The following is a 17350-nucleotide window of genomic DNA, read 5'->3' on the forward strand; positions in this document are numbered from 1 at the left end:
ACTGTTGCTGAGCTAACATCTGTACCAATCTTCTGCTATTTTGTATGTGGGACACTGCCACAGCATGGCTTGATGAGCAGTGTGTAGGTCTGTGCCTGGTATTCAAAGCTGTGAACCCTGGGCTGCTGAAGCAGAGCATGAGAACTTAACCACTGTGCACCAGGCCTACCCTTGTTTTCACTTTCTTGACAGTGTCCTTTGAAGCACAAAAGTGACTAATTTTAAGGAAGTTCAAATCATCTTTTTTTTTTTTTCACTGGCTTTCTTTTGGTGACATGTTTAATAATTGTTTGCCAAATCCAAGGTCATATTTTCTTCTATGTTTTTTCTAAGAGTATCATAGTTTTGCCTCAGATTTAGATCTTTGATCAAATTTGGTAAATTATTGTATGTGGTGTAATGTAAGGCTCCAACTTCATTCTTCTGCAGTTATTATCCAGGTGTCCCAGCACCAATTTTTGAAATAAATATTCTTTCCTTGTTCTTGGTACCTTTTTTGAAAATCAGTTGACCATAATTGAATGGGTTTATATCTGGCCTCTCAATTGAATCCAGTGATCTGTTTGTCCTTGTGTCATCACCACATTCCTTGATTACCATGCTGAGTAGTCAGATTTGAAATAAGGAAATGTTAATCCTACTACTGTGTTTTACTTTTGAAGATTGCTTTGACTCTTCTGGTTTCCCTGCAATTCCATATAATTTATGAAACAGCTTGTCAATTTCTACTGTCAATTTAAAAAGCAAACTTGCCCATTATTTTATCTCAAATGAGTTGATTCAAGAATAGCCAAAAGAATTGCAATTTGGGGTGTGCACACTAGGGCAAACCATAGGCAAATCTAGAAAACAAAGAAAAGGAGCGGCTTTTATAGAGAAAAAGAGAGAGTAGGCAGGGTATGTTCTAAATGAAAATCCATTGTTGGAAAGTAACAGCTCAGGGCAGCAATGGCCCCTCATTGGCTGAGCTGCAGCGTTTCTCATTGGCTGGGCCATTGCCTGGTGAGAAGAGAAATCTATCTTCAGCAGTAAAGTAGTTTTACTTATGTAAGATGGAAGCCACCCTCTCTTCGTGTTTCGTGTAATTGAGGGTGCATGGTAGGGTGTGAGAGCTCCCCCTACAGGCCTTCCCAACTCCAGTTTAGTTAAGGTTTCTTTTATGAACTATCTACAGCATAAAAAAGTCAGCTGAGATTCTGATACAGATTTAGTTGAAAATCTACATTATTCTAGGAAGTATTGCCATTTCAACAATGTTAAATCTAAGGTTCCGTGAACATGGGCTATTGTCTCATTTATTTATTTATTTATTTTTAGGGTTCACTCTTTTTTTTCTTGCCTCTATTGGTTAGGGAGAAATAAAGAGCAAGAAAAGGGATGGCATCCCTCCAAGGCCTTCACTCATCTTTATTAAAGATCGCCAGTGTCCAAATAGCCAAATCCCCTTCCAACCTCACCCCTTTACTTTTAATTTCCTAAACTGAAAATCAAACTTTTGGCAGTAAAAAAGTTTAATGGTTATTATTATTAGAAATTAGCCTTAGCGAAAATGTAGCTAGAAGAGGGTTTTTCTCCACACCCCCTCAGAATGCTTGCAGCTCTGTAACTGATTCCCCTTTGCATGTGTGTACATTCACTGATGGCCATCCAGTAGCAATGGTGGGTAGTTTGTAAGTTTAGATTAAAGTTTATAATCATTTTTCTGTCAGTATACGATTATAAATATGCATTTTTTGGTACAACTCCCTTTCTTTTGTTTTGTTTTTCCTTTTACCTTTTGACCCCCTTCAGCCATGTCTCTCACTCCCCACCCCCACCTCTGGCATCCACCAGCTTGTTCTCTGTATCCATGAGCTTGGTGTTTTCATTTGTTTTTGGGTTTTCTTTTCTTAAGATTCCACATATAAAAGAGATCATCCAATAGTTATCTTTCTCTATCTGACTTATTTCAGTTAGTATAATGCCATCAAGATGCATCCATGTCACAAATGGCAAGATGCATCCTTTTATATGGCTGAATAATATTCCGTTGTATAGTATACCACACTTTCTTTTTTTTTTTTGAGGAAGATTAGCCCTGAGCTAACTACCGCCAGTCCGCTTTTTGCTGATGAATCCTGGCCCTTCCTCCACTTTTTATATGTGGGACACCTACCACAGCATGGCTTGCCAAGCGGTGCCATGTCTGCACCCAGGATTCTAACAGACGAACCTCAAGCTGCCGAGAAGCAGAACGTGCGAACTTTACTGCTGCGCCACCAGGCCAGCCCCGTACCACAATTTCCTTATCCATTTATTTATTTTTGGACACTTAGGTTGTTTCCATATCTTGGCTATTGTAAATAATGGGGCAGTGAACATAGGGATGCATATATCTTTTTGAGTGAGGATTTTTGCTTTCTTTGGATAAATACCCATAAGCGGAATTGCTGAATAACATGGTAAGTCTATTTTAACTTTTTGATGAGCCTCCATACTCTTTTCTATAGTGGCTGCACCAATTTACATGCCCAGTACACAAGAGTTACCTTTTCTTCATATTCTCACCAACACTTGATATTTCACACTTACAGATCTTTATTAACCTTTTAATGATGTTTTGCAGTTTTCAGAGTATTTTCTAATTTATTAAATTTTTCCTATTTTATTCGTCTTGATGCTATCATAAATAGATTTCTTTTGAAATAGATCTCTTTTGTTAATTTTACTATCAGATTGTTCATTGCAGTGTATAAAATATAATTTATTTTTATATTCATATCTTGTACCATACAAATTTGCTGTACTCGATGATCAGGTCTAAGAGATTTTTTTAGTGGATTCCTTAGAGTTCTCCATTTACAAGATAAGTCACACGCAAGTAAATATAGTTTTACTTCCTCCTACTCAGTCTGGATGCGTTTTGTTTCCTCTTCTTGCAAAACTGTTCCAGCTAAAACCTCCAGTACTTTGTCAAATAGAAGTGGCAAAAGCAGAGGTTCTTGTGTCCTTCCTCATTTTGGGGAGAAAATATTCAGCCTTTCACCATGAAATATAATATTAGCTGTGGGTGTCCCACACTTGCTCAGTATCAGATTCAGGAAATTTCCTTCCAATCCTGTTTGCTGAGTGTTTCTATCATGAAAGGATGTTGGATTTTGTCAAGTATTTCCTCTGAGTCTATTGAGAAGACCAGGCCATTTTTGCTCTTTACTCTGCTAATAGGACGTACTTCCTTAATGGGTTTTGAGAGGTTGACCCGACCCTGCACCCCTGGAGTAAATCCCCCCTGGTCACGGTGTGTGATTCCTTCAGGTTGTTGCTGGATCAGGTACAGGTATGAGTTGGTTTTTTGGATCCATATTCACAAAGGAAAGAGGTTTGTAGTTCCTTTGTGATACCTGTGTCTGATTTTGGTATCCGGCTAACACTGGCTTCGCAAATGCGTTTGAAGTGTGTTGATTCTGTTTTGGGGAGGCTTTGTGAGGAATCACTATCAAACCTTAATTGGATGTTTTGGAGAATTCTGCTGAGAAACCCCCTAGGGCTTTGCTTTCTGGGTAGTTTGCTTACTAATTCAACCACTTTACTTCCTATAATTCTATTCAGATTTTCTGTTTCTTCTTGAGTCACTTTTGGTAGTTTGTGTATTTCTAGGAATTTGCTCATTCATCTAAGTTATCTAATTTGTTTGCAAGCAATTGTTCATTGAATTCCTTCATGATCCTTTTTATTTCTATAATCTCAGTAGTAATATCACTTCTCTCATTCTGATTCTAGGAATTTGAGTTGACTCTCTTTTTCTTTAAGTCGATCTAGCTAAATTGTCTGTTAGTTCTCTATTTTCAGTCTTGTTTATCTTTTCAACAATAATAAAATGTACATCTTAGACTTCAAGGAGCACATGTGACACCCTGTGGTGAGACTGAGAAGAGTCCTTGCTCCCAGGCTGGGGCTGTGGGATGCAAACTTCCCACCAGTGCCAAGAGCTCTGGGAATCTTTATGTTGAGTACCACATGAGTGGGGCGGGGAGGGATGGGTGGAAGGCTCATCGCTAGCAAGGATCACAGATTAAAATGGAGCCTGACTCCTTATTACAGATGATGAGGTCGCAGTTAACTGTCTGCATTTCTAAACAAGGGTCACAGTTCCATGATTGGCCTCACAGCCTATGGCAAGCCCTTGACCCCTAGAGGACGCCAGACCCTCTTGCTCCAGTGTGGCCTGGCCTGGACCATCCTCTTGTCTGTACTTGCTCCATTTGGAAACTCAGTCAGGTTCCAGCTACCTGCCTAGGCTGGTTCTCTGAGCCACACACTTTGCCACCAGCTTTTACTCGGGGTGAGGGGCCAGGGCCTCCTGGACTGTCCAGTCAGGGAGCTGCTAGGGTAGGTAGGTTGGGTGATGCAGAGCCCCAAAGGGGACGTCCCTTCACGCTCCTACCATCCTCTGGATTGTCGCCTACCATTAATGGTCCCTGGTGGCTCTGCAGCAGCCTGTCACCCTGTGACCTGCATTGGCCGTGGGGGTCCTAGGAAGGACACCAGGAGACGCAGGAGACATAGCAACGGTGACAGTTCAGCCCTGGGGTCAGAGACAGGGAGGAGGGCCTGGTCGGGCCGGCCTCCCGCGGTCCCCTCTGGGGTCTGTGGCCCCGAGTCCACGGTGGGGACGATCGGCCCTCAGGTCCCTCCGGCCCGCAGCGTTGGGCGGAGCTGGCGGCCGGGCCCTGGGCGTCCTGTGGTCCCTGCGCGCGGCGACTTGGGCCGGAGCCTCTCTGGGCCGCTGTGCGCCCGCAGCCCTGCGTGTCCCAGACGGTGCGGGGCCCGCGGGAGGGCCCGCAGGACAGTCGGGCCTCGGTCTCCGGGGTCCGTGCGCGGAGGGGCTGCGGTCTGTGGGGTCCCCAGGGCCTCCTTTCTTCTCAGAGGGCACCCGTTGTCTCCTGAGTTTTCCAAATATTTGGGGAGCAGGGTCTCAAATCCACGACCCTGTGCCCCCAGCTCTTCCAGGGCTGCCAATAAGTCTCAATTTTCAGATCGCTCCTTGTGTTCCCAAAGCCACCTGCCCCTCTTGGATTCACAGCATCCTTATCAACTATTCGTCCTCTGTGGTGTAGCTGTTTATCGTTATTCCCCAGATCCCTGGATGGCTCTTTCTTAATGATGATATTTGTCTGTGGATATTTTACGAGAGGAAAGCAGAGACTAACCACCTGGAACTACAAGGCATGAAATCCTTGTCTCTCCCCCAGGGTCTTTCTGGGCACAGACATGCAGTTGTCACTCCTTTGGGTGGAGGTTCCTCTTGAGAAACTTTCCTGGGTGAGCTGTCCTGTCAGCACCGCCCCTCCTTAGGTTTGTGACCTAGAAAAGATTCACTAAGTCATGTGTCTCCATTTTTCAATAAACGTAGATATATTTAATCAATAAACCTTGGAAGACAATATAAAATAGTTAAAAACAGACAATAAAGCTGAATTTCAGGAAAAAAAAATTACATTCCATTTGTTGAGAATTCTTATTTCACTCTTTCTTCCCCTAAACGTGTGTAGTAAGTTTCTAAAGTCTGTTCTTTGCTTTTGGATGTTATTAAATGAAGCTCCAGGCCTTAGACATGCAGACCCCAAGGGTTCATGTGACTTCTTGCCATGGAGATAATAATTAACTGATGTTTTTTCCTGGTTTTCCAGCTGAACTAGTAAAACTGCCTTATAACACTCTGCCCTATTTTCCACATAAAGTCTGAGTTTAAGTGATTTTGCTGGATTATTCAAAAACTGTGTTTGTGTCATTTGAAATAACAATGCTGTTCCAAAGCATCTCCAGTGAGGGCAGAGGCCTGCAGTCAGAGATCCAAGCTAAGGCCCCCTTGAGCCTGCAGAAGGAAGGCCTTGAAGGCCCAGTTGTCCTTCCTGGGGAGCCACCCCCTGCAGGTGTCCTACTGCTCACACCCCCATGGAAGGAGCCTTTATCCTGAGAGGAGCTGCAGAGCCCTGGAAAGCTGGGGGTGCACGTGCTCCTGGGGTGGGGAGTGATGCCCTTTCTGAGGTTGTGGTTGTGGTTCCTTAGGCCTGGACATTTTAATGTTATGTTTGAATTTTGCACCCACACTGTAGGTGCACTGAGAGTGTAATCTGTGCACAGTGAGAAAGTCTGTGAAGATCAGGTGTTATCTCCTGTGGACAAAGAGTTCATGAATTTGGAGTTCATATGGGCCAGAAGCCTAAACTGAATGCGGCTGAGAGTTTCCTCACTTGAGAGAGTGGGAGCCTGGGGGAGGCAGTGCTTCTATGCTCACAGGAGAGGGAGGGTGTGTCGGGCTCCAGAGTTCACTCCTGTGGCTGCTCAGGGGTCCCCACCCTCCTTCACCAGCCACAAGGCCACTCTAGGGCTTACATCTCAGGCGGGAGTGTTTAGACTTCAAGTCTGGGAACATGGTCACTTTCTGAATGTGGGTTTCCTTCTGAACTGTAGACAAGCAGGCTGCTTCTATGAGCTGATTCGAATATTCCTGTTTCTGTCCTTGGATTCCTTTATCCATCGAAGGTTGCAGCCCTTTGATTCTAGTCTCCTTTAGCACTTGGCTTTAAACTGTAAGTTGACTGTGAGATAGGATGTGAGTGAGGCAAGAACATTGTGGAGCCAAATAGAATTCTTGTTCATTTAGGCGAGAGAATCTGGTGATGTGAGGTGGGCTTGCTTAACTTCTCAGGCGCATTTTCCACTTTTATGTCAGCTTCTGTGTGTCCATATTCCGAGGGAACTTTGACATTTAAAAGGCTATACTATTCCTAAGGCAAATGAATTCCTATTTTAATGGATCTGAGGAAAACACTTGAATTTCTATTTTCATTGATATAAGGAGTCACGTAAAGCTTACATAAATCTTTGGAATTCCGACTTTATTGCAGGGCTTAATTGCAAACCCCTAGCGTACTCCTTCCTGAAAATATCAGCACTGTGAAACGTAGTGGAGGGACAAACTATAATGCCCCTTGTCCTTTTGGAAATGAATTTGTAAGTTGTTTTTTATTGTTTTGTGTTTATTGGGGCTTAAAGCATAAAATCTTGGTGTGCTTTTCTATGTAGAAATGTTAAAATTTAATTTTCAAATGCAAAAGTTAATTGAAAATAATGATCAAGCTTAGGAAAATGTGGTGTACATAAATTTCTCTCCTTATCTCAAATAAATCACGCGTGGGAAGGTTAAAATCTTCCTAAGAGAGGAAACTCCCTTAAGGAGACTCCCCGCCTACACGTCCTGCCCCACTCCTCTGCGCTTACTCCAACCTCCCTCACGTGACCAGTGTTGCTCACTGCTTCACCATCCTGTTAGTGCTTCTTTATGTGAAAACAAGCCAGTGCGAATGCCTAGTTTTCTCACCCGTGTTTGTTCTTGTAATGAGTGACCTGGGTCCACATATTTGCTGTTTGACTGCTGACAACTTAAGCCTCGCCCTCCCTTTTCCCCCGGGCCTTCTTCCCTGGACAGGCTGATGAGAAAGCCTGGAGGCTCCTGCACTGTGGGCTGCTGCTTGCTGGGCAGCTCCTCCTGGGCGCTGTGCTGCCCTATGCTGCACTGTTGACCCAACCAAGCCTGGGTTCTAGGTGCGGAGAACTCCAAGGTGGCAGTTTGGGTAATTCCTCATCCTTCAGGAGCAGGAGTCTGGGAATGAGGCCCCCCTTATGTGGCCTCAGTCAGTGACTTCGTGGGATCTGTCTGTGTGTCTAGAGTGAGTGTGACACTGAGGTTGGGGTTGCCTTGATACCGGGATTGTGAGGGGACGATTATACCCTGTCAGTGAGGTGAGCCCATCAAGGGTCACTGCTTACAGAGCAATCATTTCACAGAGAAAGAGAAGAGAGGAAAATGCAGCCGGTAGGTGGTGAGAGCTCAAAGGGCTCAGAAGGACCCCTAGGGAACTCTGCTGCTGCTGCCCGAGTGTCTTTTGCAACGTAGGTCCTGACCCTCCGGGTTATGGTGGACAACACCCACAGTCTACGTCTGGCACAGCAAAGGGATTAATTTAAACCCATCTTCAGCCTGGGTTCCTTAAACTCTGTAAACCAACCAGTTGTCATGGAGGAGGCGTCTGACCCTGATGGCGGCAGTGATGTGAGGCTCTCTGGAGGAGGGCCTTAAGTTGTCTGTAGGCTTCTGATGCAGGAAACTGCCCCACGTCCCGCACTATATGCCACTAGAGCTGCTTTTTCATCTCATACTGAGATCTCTTGAAAACAGAGGCTCTCGTAAGTAATGAGCATGAGACCCTCTACCAGCGCACGTGTTATGCCTTTGGCCTTGGAAACAGCATCCTGCCAGCTCAGCTCGGCTACTGACACCTACTTGTCATATAATGTAGCCTTACCTTGGCCCTGCAGCGTATGCCACGTGCAGCAGGGGCATGGCCCCTCTTCAGTTTATTGAAAGATGCTGGGGTGATGGAGGAGGCCACCCCTCTCCCAGACCCCTTGGTTCCCTGGGTAGTTCCTCGGGATTAACTGAATGCACAGCACTGGGGAGTGCATAGAGTTTGATGACAATACACATTTGTACATGATGGAGCTCAGTGCGGTGCTGATGCTCTTCATCCCTTAATTGGGACATCCGTGATGAAGAACCAAATTGAAGGATCGTTAGAGCTAACCAAGCAGCAGGCAGTAATCTTACTACAGGCCCAAAGTTGGCCTAATCTGCACATGTTCACAAACTCTTGGATGATTGTCTATGAGATGCCACTTTGTGGCAAAGAACTCTGGGAATCTCTTGACTCGGAGATCCTCAAAGTAGAAATCAAGGTAACATTTGTCTATACATTGCTGGGTGTACAATACAAGGACTCACCCAGGACACTCGTCATCCACCTTGGGGTTCTGACACTACTGATAGTGACCATGGCGCTTCTCAGAGGATACAGTGCTGTGCTCCCCAACAAGGCACTCGATGGAAGTTTCCCTTCCCTTATGGGTCTCAGGCTCATAGAGTGCTGTACTGGCTTACTGAGATCAGTTGAAATCAGTTGAATAAGAGATATCCTCTTCCAGTCATCAGGGGTGAACTGTAATGAGTCTGTCTTCATGTTTTTTTGAAAGACTTAAGTGTTTCTTAGAACAGTTTCAGGTTTACAGAAAAATTGATCAGAATTTAGATATTTTCCACAGAACCCTCCTCTCTGCATCCACACAGTTTGCACAACTTGTCTCATTTTGTATTACTCTGGTAGGTTTCTGGCCCATGTTGATGCATTACAGTGCACATTAGCATTCACTCTGCGTGTTATATACTGTGTGGGTTTTGGCAAACGTATAAATACATGGACCCATCCATTTCTGTGTCATGGAGTGTAGTTTCACTTCCCTGAAACTCCTCTGTGCTCCACCTGTCGACTCATCTCTCCCTCCAGCCTCCAAGTTCTTCACATCGAAAGGTCTTTCTACAGGTTCATGCTTTTGTCTTTTCCAGAATGTCATGTACTTGGAATCATACTCTACATACCCTTGTCACATTGGCTTCTTTCCCTTAGCAGTATACTTCTAAGTTTCCTCCCTGTGTTTTCATGGCTTGATACCTCATTTCTTTCATTGCTGAACAGTATTTCACGGTACGGATACACCACTGATTGTCTATTCAACACTTGAAGGACGTCTTGCTTAAAACTCTAACTCTTGCCAATTATGCACAAAGCGTCTATGAACATTCAAGTGTAGCTTTTGTGTGAACATAAGGTTTCAACTCATTTAGAAAAATACCAAGGTGCCTTATTGGTGGATCTTCCTCTATGTAGCAACAGTGTAGTTCGTTTTCAAAGAAAGTTCCTGTCTTCCATTGCAGGCACACCAAATTCCATTCCCGCCAACTGAATGAGGATTACCTGTAGCTTTGCATCTTCAACAGTATTTAGCGTTCTGACTGTTTTGAGTTTTCCCCATTTAGTAAGTGTTTAATGTTCCCTCATTGTTTTATTTGCAATTTCCTAATGACATTTGATGCGAAGCATGTTTTTATATTGCTTATTTCCTATCTGTATATCTTATTCAGTGAGCTGTCTTTTCACATCTTTTGCCCATTTTTTTATTGGGTTGTTTGTCTTCTGACTGTTGAGTTTTAAGAGTTCTTTGGATATTTCTGATAGCAATTATTTATCAGATAAGTGTTTTACAAAGATTTTCTCTTACTCTGTAAATTGTGTTTTTATTCTCTTAACACTCTTTCTCAGAGCAGGAGATTTTCATTTTAAGGAAGTACAATTTTGGTTTTTTTCTTTTCTGGACCTTGCTTTTTGGTTTGTATCTAAAAATTCATCTCCAAACCCAAAGTCAGCTAGATTTTCTCCTATGTTATATGCTAGGAGTTTATTCCTTTGGAATTTTACATTTAGATCTGTGATGTATTTTCACTTAATTTTTGTGAAAGGTGTAAGGCCCGTGTCTACATTCATTTTATGTATGTGTGTTTGCATGTGGGTACCCATTATTTCCACCACTGTTTGTTTAAAAAACTTGCTTTTTCATGTGAATTGCCTTTCCTTCTTTGTCAAAGATCAGTTGACTATATTTGTGTGGGTCTATAAGGAAAGCCGTTGACTCATGTACCTTTCAACCTTGCTGTACTCCCTTATGTAATTCCAGGAGTTATTTCTGTTGTGAATCCTTTCTCAGGTTTCACAGACACAGTCATGCCATATGGAAAAAACGTTATGAATTTAGCTGCAAAATTCAAAAGGTGTTCCTTCTCAAGTAGTGAAAGTTCCCCTCTATTACTAGTTTATCATAAATGGACATTGGATTTTATCAAATCCTTTTTTATTTTCGTTTCCCCCTGCTTTCCTTTTTTTATATTAGTAATATGTCTTCCCTCTTTTCTTTATCTTGACTAGATGTTTAGCAATTTTGTTAGTCTTGTCTAAGAGCTAGCTTTTTCTGTTTTAATTTTCTCCTGATTTCCCACAATGACATTGCTTTCTTTTCTAATTTTTATTATTTTTTTTATTGTGCTTACTTTGGGTTTTATTTGCTTTTTCTTTTATTGTTTCCTAAGGTAGATGGGTACATTTTTGATTATAGATCTTAGGTTTTCCCAGTGTGATTGTTCAATGGCATAAATTTCCCTCTAGGCACTGCTGTTGCTGCGTCCAAGAACCCTTGGTATCTTCTGTTTTCATTTCATTTACTTCAAAATAATTTTTCACTTTCTTGAGACTTTTTGTTCTATCCTATGTATTTAGAAATATATTGTTGAATCTCCACTTATTTGGGAATTTTCCAGCTATCTTCTTGTTATTGACCTCTAGATGAATTCCTGTGTGGTCTGAGAGCATATTTTATGTGATTTCTGTTCTTTCAGATGTGCCAAGGTGTGCTTTATGTCCCAGAATGTGGTTTGTCTTAGTGAATGTTCCACGTGACCTTGAGAAGAATGTATATTTTGCTGTTGTTGCATGAACTATTCCATAGATTATAATGAAATCCACTTGTTTCACAGTGCTGTTCTGTTCACCTCTGTCCTTTCTCCATTCTGCCTACTGGAATTTATAATTCATAATAAGAGGGTGTTGAATTCTCCAACTATTAAACTCAATTCCTCTATTTTACTTGCATTCTATCAGCTCTTTGTCTTATGTATTTTGTCCCTCTGTTGTTATGCTCATACACATGAAGGATGGCTGTGCCTTCTTGGAGAAGACTCCTTTATCATTATGTAATGCCCCTCTTTATCTCTGAATTTTCCTTGGTTTGAAATCTGCATTATCTATACTTCATATACATATGCCAACTTTCTTTTGACCTGTGTTGGCATGGGATACTTTTCTCCATCCTTTTACCCCTCATGTATTTGTGTCTTTATATTGAAAGTGGGTTTCTTGTAGACAGTATGTAACTCAGTTTGTTTTTTGTAAATCTGATATTACTGTATCTCTCAATTATATTGAGACCATTGATGATTAAGGTGGTTATTAATACACTGGATTGATACTAATATTCTTATATCTTGCTCTTGTCATTTGTTTCTTTTTGTCTTCCACCTTCTCTGGCTGAAATTCAGCATTTTATCTGATTCTTTTTTTTCTCCTCTCTTAGTATATCTTTTACACATTTTTTTAAAAGCTTGCCCTTGAGTTTTCAATACACATTTATAACTAACCCACCTTTTCTGCCAAATAATACTATACCTCTTCACCGTGTGCAAGTACTTCATAGCAGAGTATTCCCTATTTCCCCTTTCTATGCCTTGTCATGTTACTGTCATTCATTTCAGTTGTCCCTAAGCTTCTCTTTACCAAATACATTGTTGCTAATATTATATGAAACAAAGTGTCATTCGTTATATTAATTATAAACATATAAAAGATATTTTACCTTCATTTCTTCCTTTTCTAGTCTTCTACCTTTATCATTTACATTCTTTCCAATAAATTTTTGATCGTTTCAAAGTAGGTGTACTAATGACAAATTTCCTCAGTTTTTGTCTCAGAAAGCCGCTACTTTTCCTTTATTTTAGAAGGATAATTTTCCTTGACTGGAATTCTAAGAGTGGTTTTTTATTCTCAACATTTCGCTGTACTTTTTAAATATTTCACTCTGCTCTGTACTTGTTGCATGTTTTTTGAAAAGAAGTCCAGTTTAATTTGAATTTTTCTTTCTTTATACGTAAGGTATGTTTCTTCTCTGGCATTTTTCAATATATTCTCTGTCTTCGATTTTTCTCTAGTTTGAATAGGATAATCTTGGGTGTGCACTTTTGTAGCTTATCAAGTTTAGTGTTCTCTGAGCTTCCTAGAGGTACACTTTGCCAGCTCTCATTAATTTTAGGATATTTTGGTGATTATTATTTCACTTCTTTCTTCTATTACTTTCTACCTTTTCTTTTTTCGTTCAAGTATTCCAGTTATGGGTAGCTTAAGCCTCTGTTAAAGAGGGTTGTCCTAGGCTTCATGGATATTGTGTTCTGTCTTTTTTGTTCTTTTTGTCTCATAATGATAATATTTGTTTCATTGGATAGCATTTATATAATTTCCCAACATGCTCTTGACCCTGCCATTACAGAGAAATATGATTTAATATGGTCACAGTAAAAGTGAATAAATAATTTTCCTGTGTTCTTGATGATGTTCAATTGATGAGGAAATGTGTACAGAAAACCAGTGAGTTTTCGATGATCACATTGTGACAGAATCGTATGTAACCTTCCTACTCATGGAGTGTAGATCCCTAGTGCTGTTAATCTCATGCATCCTCCTCTACAAATATTTGTAATGTTTTAGGACTCAGTGGCCATTGAGGACGTGGCTGTGAACTTCACTCTGGAGGAGTGGGCTTTACTGGATCCTTCACAGAGGAAACTCTACAGAGATGTGATGTGGGAAACCTTCAGGAACCTGGCCTCTGTAGGTAAGAACAAGGACATTCCTTCACTACATCAATGAGAGTACAAGTGTTTCTGGCCTGTCAATGTTGTTCCAAGATGTAGAATGTGGAAAGGAGAGATAGTGGTAAATAAAATAGAGCTGATCATAGCTTATCATGGTCTTAGAATCTAGAATTTTTTCTATAATTTCTAATACTTTGTAATCAACTTTCAGGGTCTGCATTTCAGGGAAAACATGGGAAGATCATGATATTGAAGAAAAGTATCAAAACTGGGAGAGAAAACCAAGGTGAGTCACATTCACAATAGAAAGCAGTGTTTCAGGTGAGAATCCTGGTATATTATGAAATATTAAAAAGATGAAAACAAAACAAATAACTGTTGCTTCAAATTTAGCTATTCTTAGAAAATTTTCACTGAATATGCTTTCTGAAATGTGATGTAGAGGTTCGGCTTTTGCAAAATCGCTCTCTTGGAAACAGTGTTAATAAACCCTATATGTGAATATCACTGTTTGGATAATAGCAGGGGTGAGGTCCTCTTGCAGAGAATTCAGTTTATTCAAGTTCCGAGCATTCAGACAAGGCAGAAAACCTAAGCTTTTCCTATAAATCACAATAAATATGACAAATACAAAATTCTTGTAAAGAAGTCATTTATAATGTGCTTCTCATTTTTTACAGAAGTCATATGGTAGGGAGACTCTCTGAAAGTGAAGAGGGTGGTCAATGTGGAGAAAACTTCAGCCTTATTCCAAATCTCAAACTGAGCAAGAAAACTACAGCAAAACCATATAAATGCAGTGCATGTGGAAAAGTCTTTATGCATCATTCATCCCTTAATAGGCACATAAGGTGTCACACCGAACACAAACCATATGCCTATCAAAAATATGCAGAGAAGCCATATAAATGTAAGGAATGTGGGAAAGCCTTCCCTTTTCCCAGTTCTCTTCAAATACATGAAAGAACTCATACTGGAGAGAGACCCTATGAATGTAGAAATTGTGGTCAAGCATTCACTTTTTCCAAGTCTCTTCGAATACATGAAAGAATTCATATGGGAGAGAAACCGTATGACTGTAAGGAATGTGGGAAAGCGTTCTCAGCTCCCTCAAGTCTTCGATCACACATGATCTCTCACACTGGAGATGGACCGTACAAATGGAAGGAATGTAAGAAAGTATTCGTTTCTCACAGTGCTTTTCAAATACATGAAAGGAGTCACACTGGAGAGAAACCCTATGAATGTAAAAATTGTGGTAAAGCATTCATTTCTTCCAGGTCTCTTCGAATACATGAAAGGAGACACACTGGGGAGAAACCCTATGAATGTAAAAATTGTGGTAAAGCATTCATTTATTCCAGGTCTCTTCAAATACATGAAAGGAGACACACTGGGGAGAAACCCTATGAATGTAAAAATTGTGGTAAAGCATTCAGTCATCCTAATACTTTTCGAATGCATGAAAGACGTCACACTGGAAAGAGACCCTATGAATGTAAGGAATGTGGGAAAGCCTTTATTGCTGTCACAAACCTTCAAGTACACTTGATCACTCACACTGGAGATGGACCTTATAAATGTAAGGAATGTGGAAAAGTTTTCATTCATCCCAGTTCATTTCAAATACATGAAAGGAGTCACACTGGAGAGAAACCCTATGAATGTAAAGATTGTGGGAAAGCCTTCAGTTTATACGCTAACTTAAAAAGACACAAAAGAACTCACACAGGAGGGACACCCTTTGTATGTAAGGAATGTAGTAAGGCTTTTATTTCTCTTCAACTTTTCCAAATACATGAAAGAAATCACACTAGTGAGAAATTCTACGAATGTAAAAAATGCAATAAAGCACTTACTTCTTTCAGTTCTCTTGAAAGACATGAAAGAAATCACAGTAGAGAGAAACCGTATGAATGTAAAAAATGCAGTAAGGCATCCTGTTGTCCCAGGTCTCTTCGAGTACACGAAGTAACTCACACTGGAGAGAAACCCTTTGAATGTAAGGAATGTGGGAAAGCCTTTATAGCTCGCTCAAGCCTTCAATCACACATGATCTCTCACACTGGAGATAGAACTTATAAATGTAACGAATGTGAGAAAGCATTTATTTCCCTCAGTGCCTTTTGAGTACATAAAAGGAGTCACACTGGAGAGAAACCATATGAATGTAAAGAATGCAGTAAGGCATTCAGTTGTAGCAGTTCTCTTCGAAAACATGAAAGAATTCATACAGGAGAGAAAGCCTATGAATGTAAAGAATGCAGTAAATCATTCACTCGTTCCAGTTCTCTGCAAGTACATGAAAGAACTCATACAGGAGAGAAACCCTATGAATGTAAAGAATGCAGTAAAGCCTTCATTTCTTCCAGTTCTCTTAGAGAACATGAAAGAGTTCATATGAGAAAGAAACTGTATGAATTTGAAAAATGTAGTAAAGCACTTAGTTTTCCCAGTTCTCTTTGAAGACATGAAAGAACTCACATTGAAGAGAAACCCTATACTTGTCAGGAAGGTGGGAAAGCCTTTCTTTCTCATACAAACTTTTGAGGATATGTGAGAAGGCACAGTAGAGCAAAAACATGTAAATATAAAGAATGCAAGAAAGCCTTTTGTCATCCCAGTTCTTTCTGAAGGCATAAAAGGAGTCACTTGATAAAACCTCTTTAATGTAAACAGTGTGAGAAAGACGTCAAATGTCCTACATCCTTCTATGTGAAGCTCCCACCAAAAAGAAATATAAATGTAAGTCATGAAAAAGCTTGATGGAAATATACTGTGTTTACGCAGCCTCCTTCCTAAAGTGCAGCATTGGATTGTGGGTTTCTATTAATTACTTTCAGAAATGAATATTGAAGTGAGATAATTCTGAAAGTCATCCTTCATCAATAGCATATAAGATTACTAGGTAGTGCTTTTTCCTTAAATCTGTTAGTATTTTCTCTTTCATTTTTTAAATAATGTTTTAAATGTTCTGTGTTAAGTGGACATTGAAAAATGACATTTTGTGTTTGTTGGGATTTTCTTACTTGCCTTGTATCACAGTTCCAGGATATGCCTCATCCATTGTGTATATTGTTCTTTTCTCAGAGAAAACTCTTTTTGGAGGGTGCTGAGTACAGGAGCCTGTTTTTATTTTCCATGCTACTAAACATTTGGAACAAAGTTTCATGTATGGCAAGTTTATCAAAGAGTATAGTTTGCTGGGAATTCTTATTTTCATATTTGGGCCTTTCCTCTTTGTCCTTCCTTCTGACTGGTATTTGGTGAATAGGGTTTGAATCTTGTAGAGGCCTGTGAGAGGGCAACAAAATCTAGAGCTGGACGCATCACCCTTGTGTTATGTTGTGTTGATGAGGGTAATATTAAGAACCAGATCTTTAAGAATCCATCCCCTTTCTGGTTCCATGTTGGAATTCACCAGTAGCTTCGCTTGCATGAGATTTGGACGGCAGAAGCAAACAAGGCATTATGCAGATTTTGGAGCCACCACACAGGGAGACAGCTACATAGGAGCACTGAGGACACAACCTTCCATCCCATTTTCTGGGTTCTTTAGCTGTTAGTCAAGAGTAACTTGAAAACCACACCAAGGTCCTGGGGGGTTATCATAACATGCTCTACCAAATTCTCCAGTGAAATTCTGGCTCCTTTGTAGAAATACTTTCTGAAGTCAGCGTTTCACATTTGTTCTGACCCTTGGAAGTATCCTACCAGTAGTCTGATTCCCTTGCTCTTTCCAGAAAACTGTTCAGCCTATGGTGTAAGCTGTATCTTCATTAAATACAGAAATCTACTAATTGCCTTCACCTTATTCTTCACTTTCTTGAGAGTGTCCTCTGACTTGAACTTATATGATGTTTTGTTGGCCAAGTGAATTCCTTTGGAAGGAATTAAGAGCTTTGTGTTTTATGGCTGGCTTTTCCCCATGTTCAGGTAAAATCTTTGTGCCAGGACTCTGGAGCTGTGGTGGGGACAATAGAAAGCCTCTCTCTGGGTGAC

The 17350-nt window shown here is 40.7% G+C and overlaps 1 protein-coding gene across 1 annotated transcript in view; it reads left to right on the plus strand.

The window, feature by feature from the left end:
- Positions 1–17144, plus strand: part of LOC100146894 (zinc finger protein 709-like) — a 41545-nt gene extending 24401 nt beyond the window's left edge. The window contains exons 2-4 of the mRNA XM_070274025.1: positions 13242–13368; positions 13560–13634; positions 14029–17144. Coding sequence (XP_070130126.1) covers positions 14036–15478 — 1443 coding nt within the window. The 5' untranslated portion in view covers positions 13242–13368; positions 13560–13634; positions 14029–14035 and the 3' untranslated portion in view covers positions 15479–17144. The remainder of the gene's footprint in view (positions 1–13241; positions 13369–13559; positions 13635–14028) is intronic.
- Positions 17145–17350: the final 206 nt, after the last annotated feature.

The sequence above is a fragment of the Equus caballus genome, chromosome 7 (genome assembly GCF_041296265.1).
Source record: "Equus caballus isolate H_3958 breed thoroughbred chromosome 7, TB-T2T, whole genome shotgun sequence".
NCBI lineage: Eukaryota > Metazoa > Chordata > Mammalia > Perissodactyla > Equidae > Equus > Equus caballus.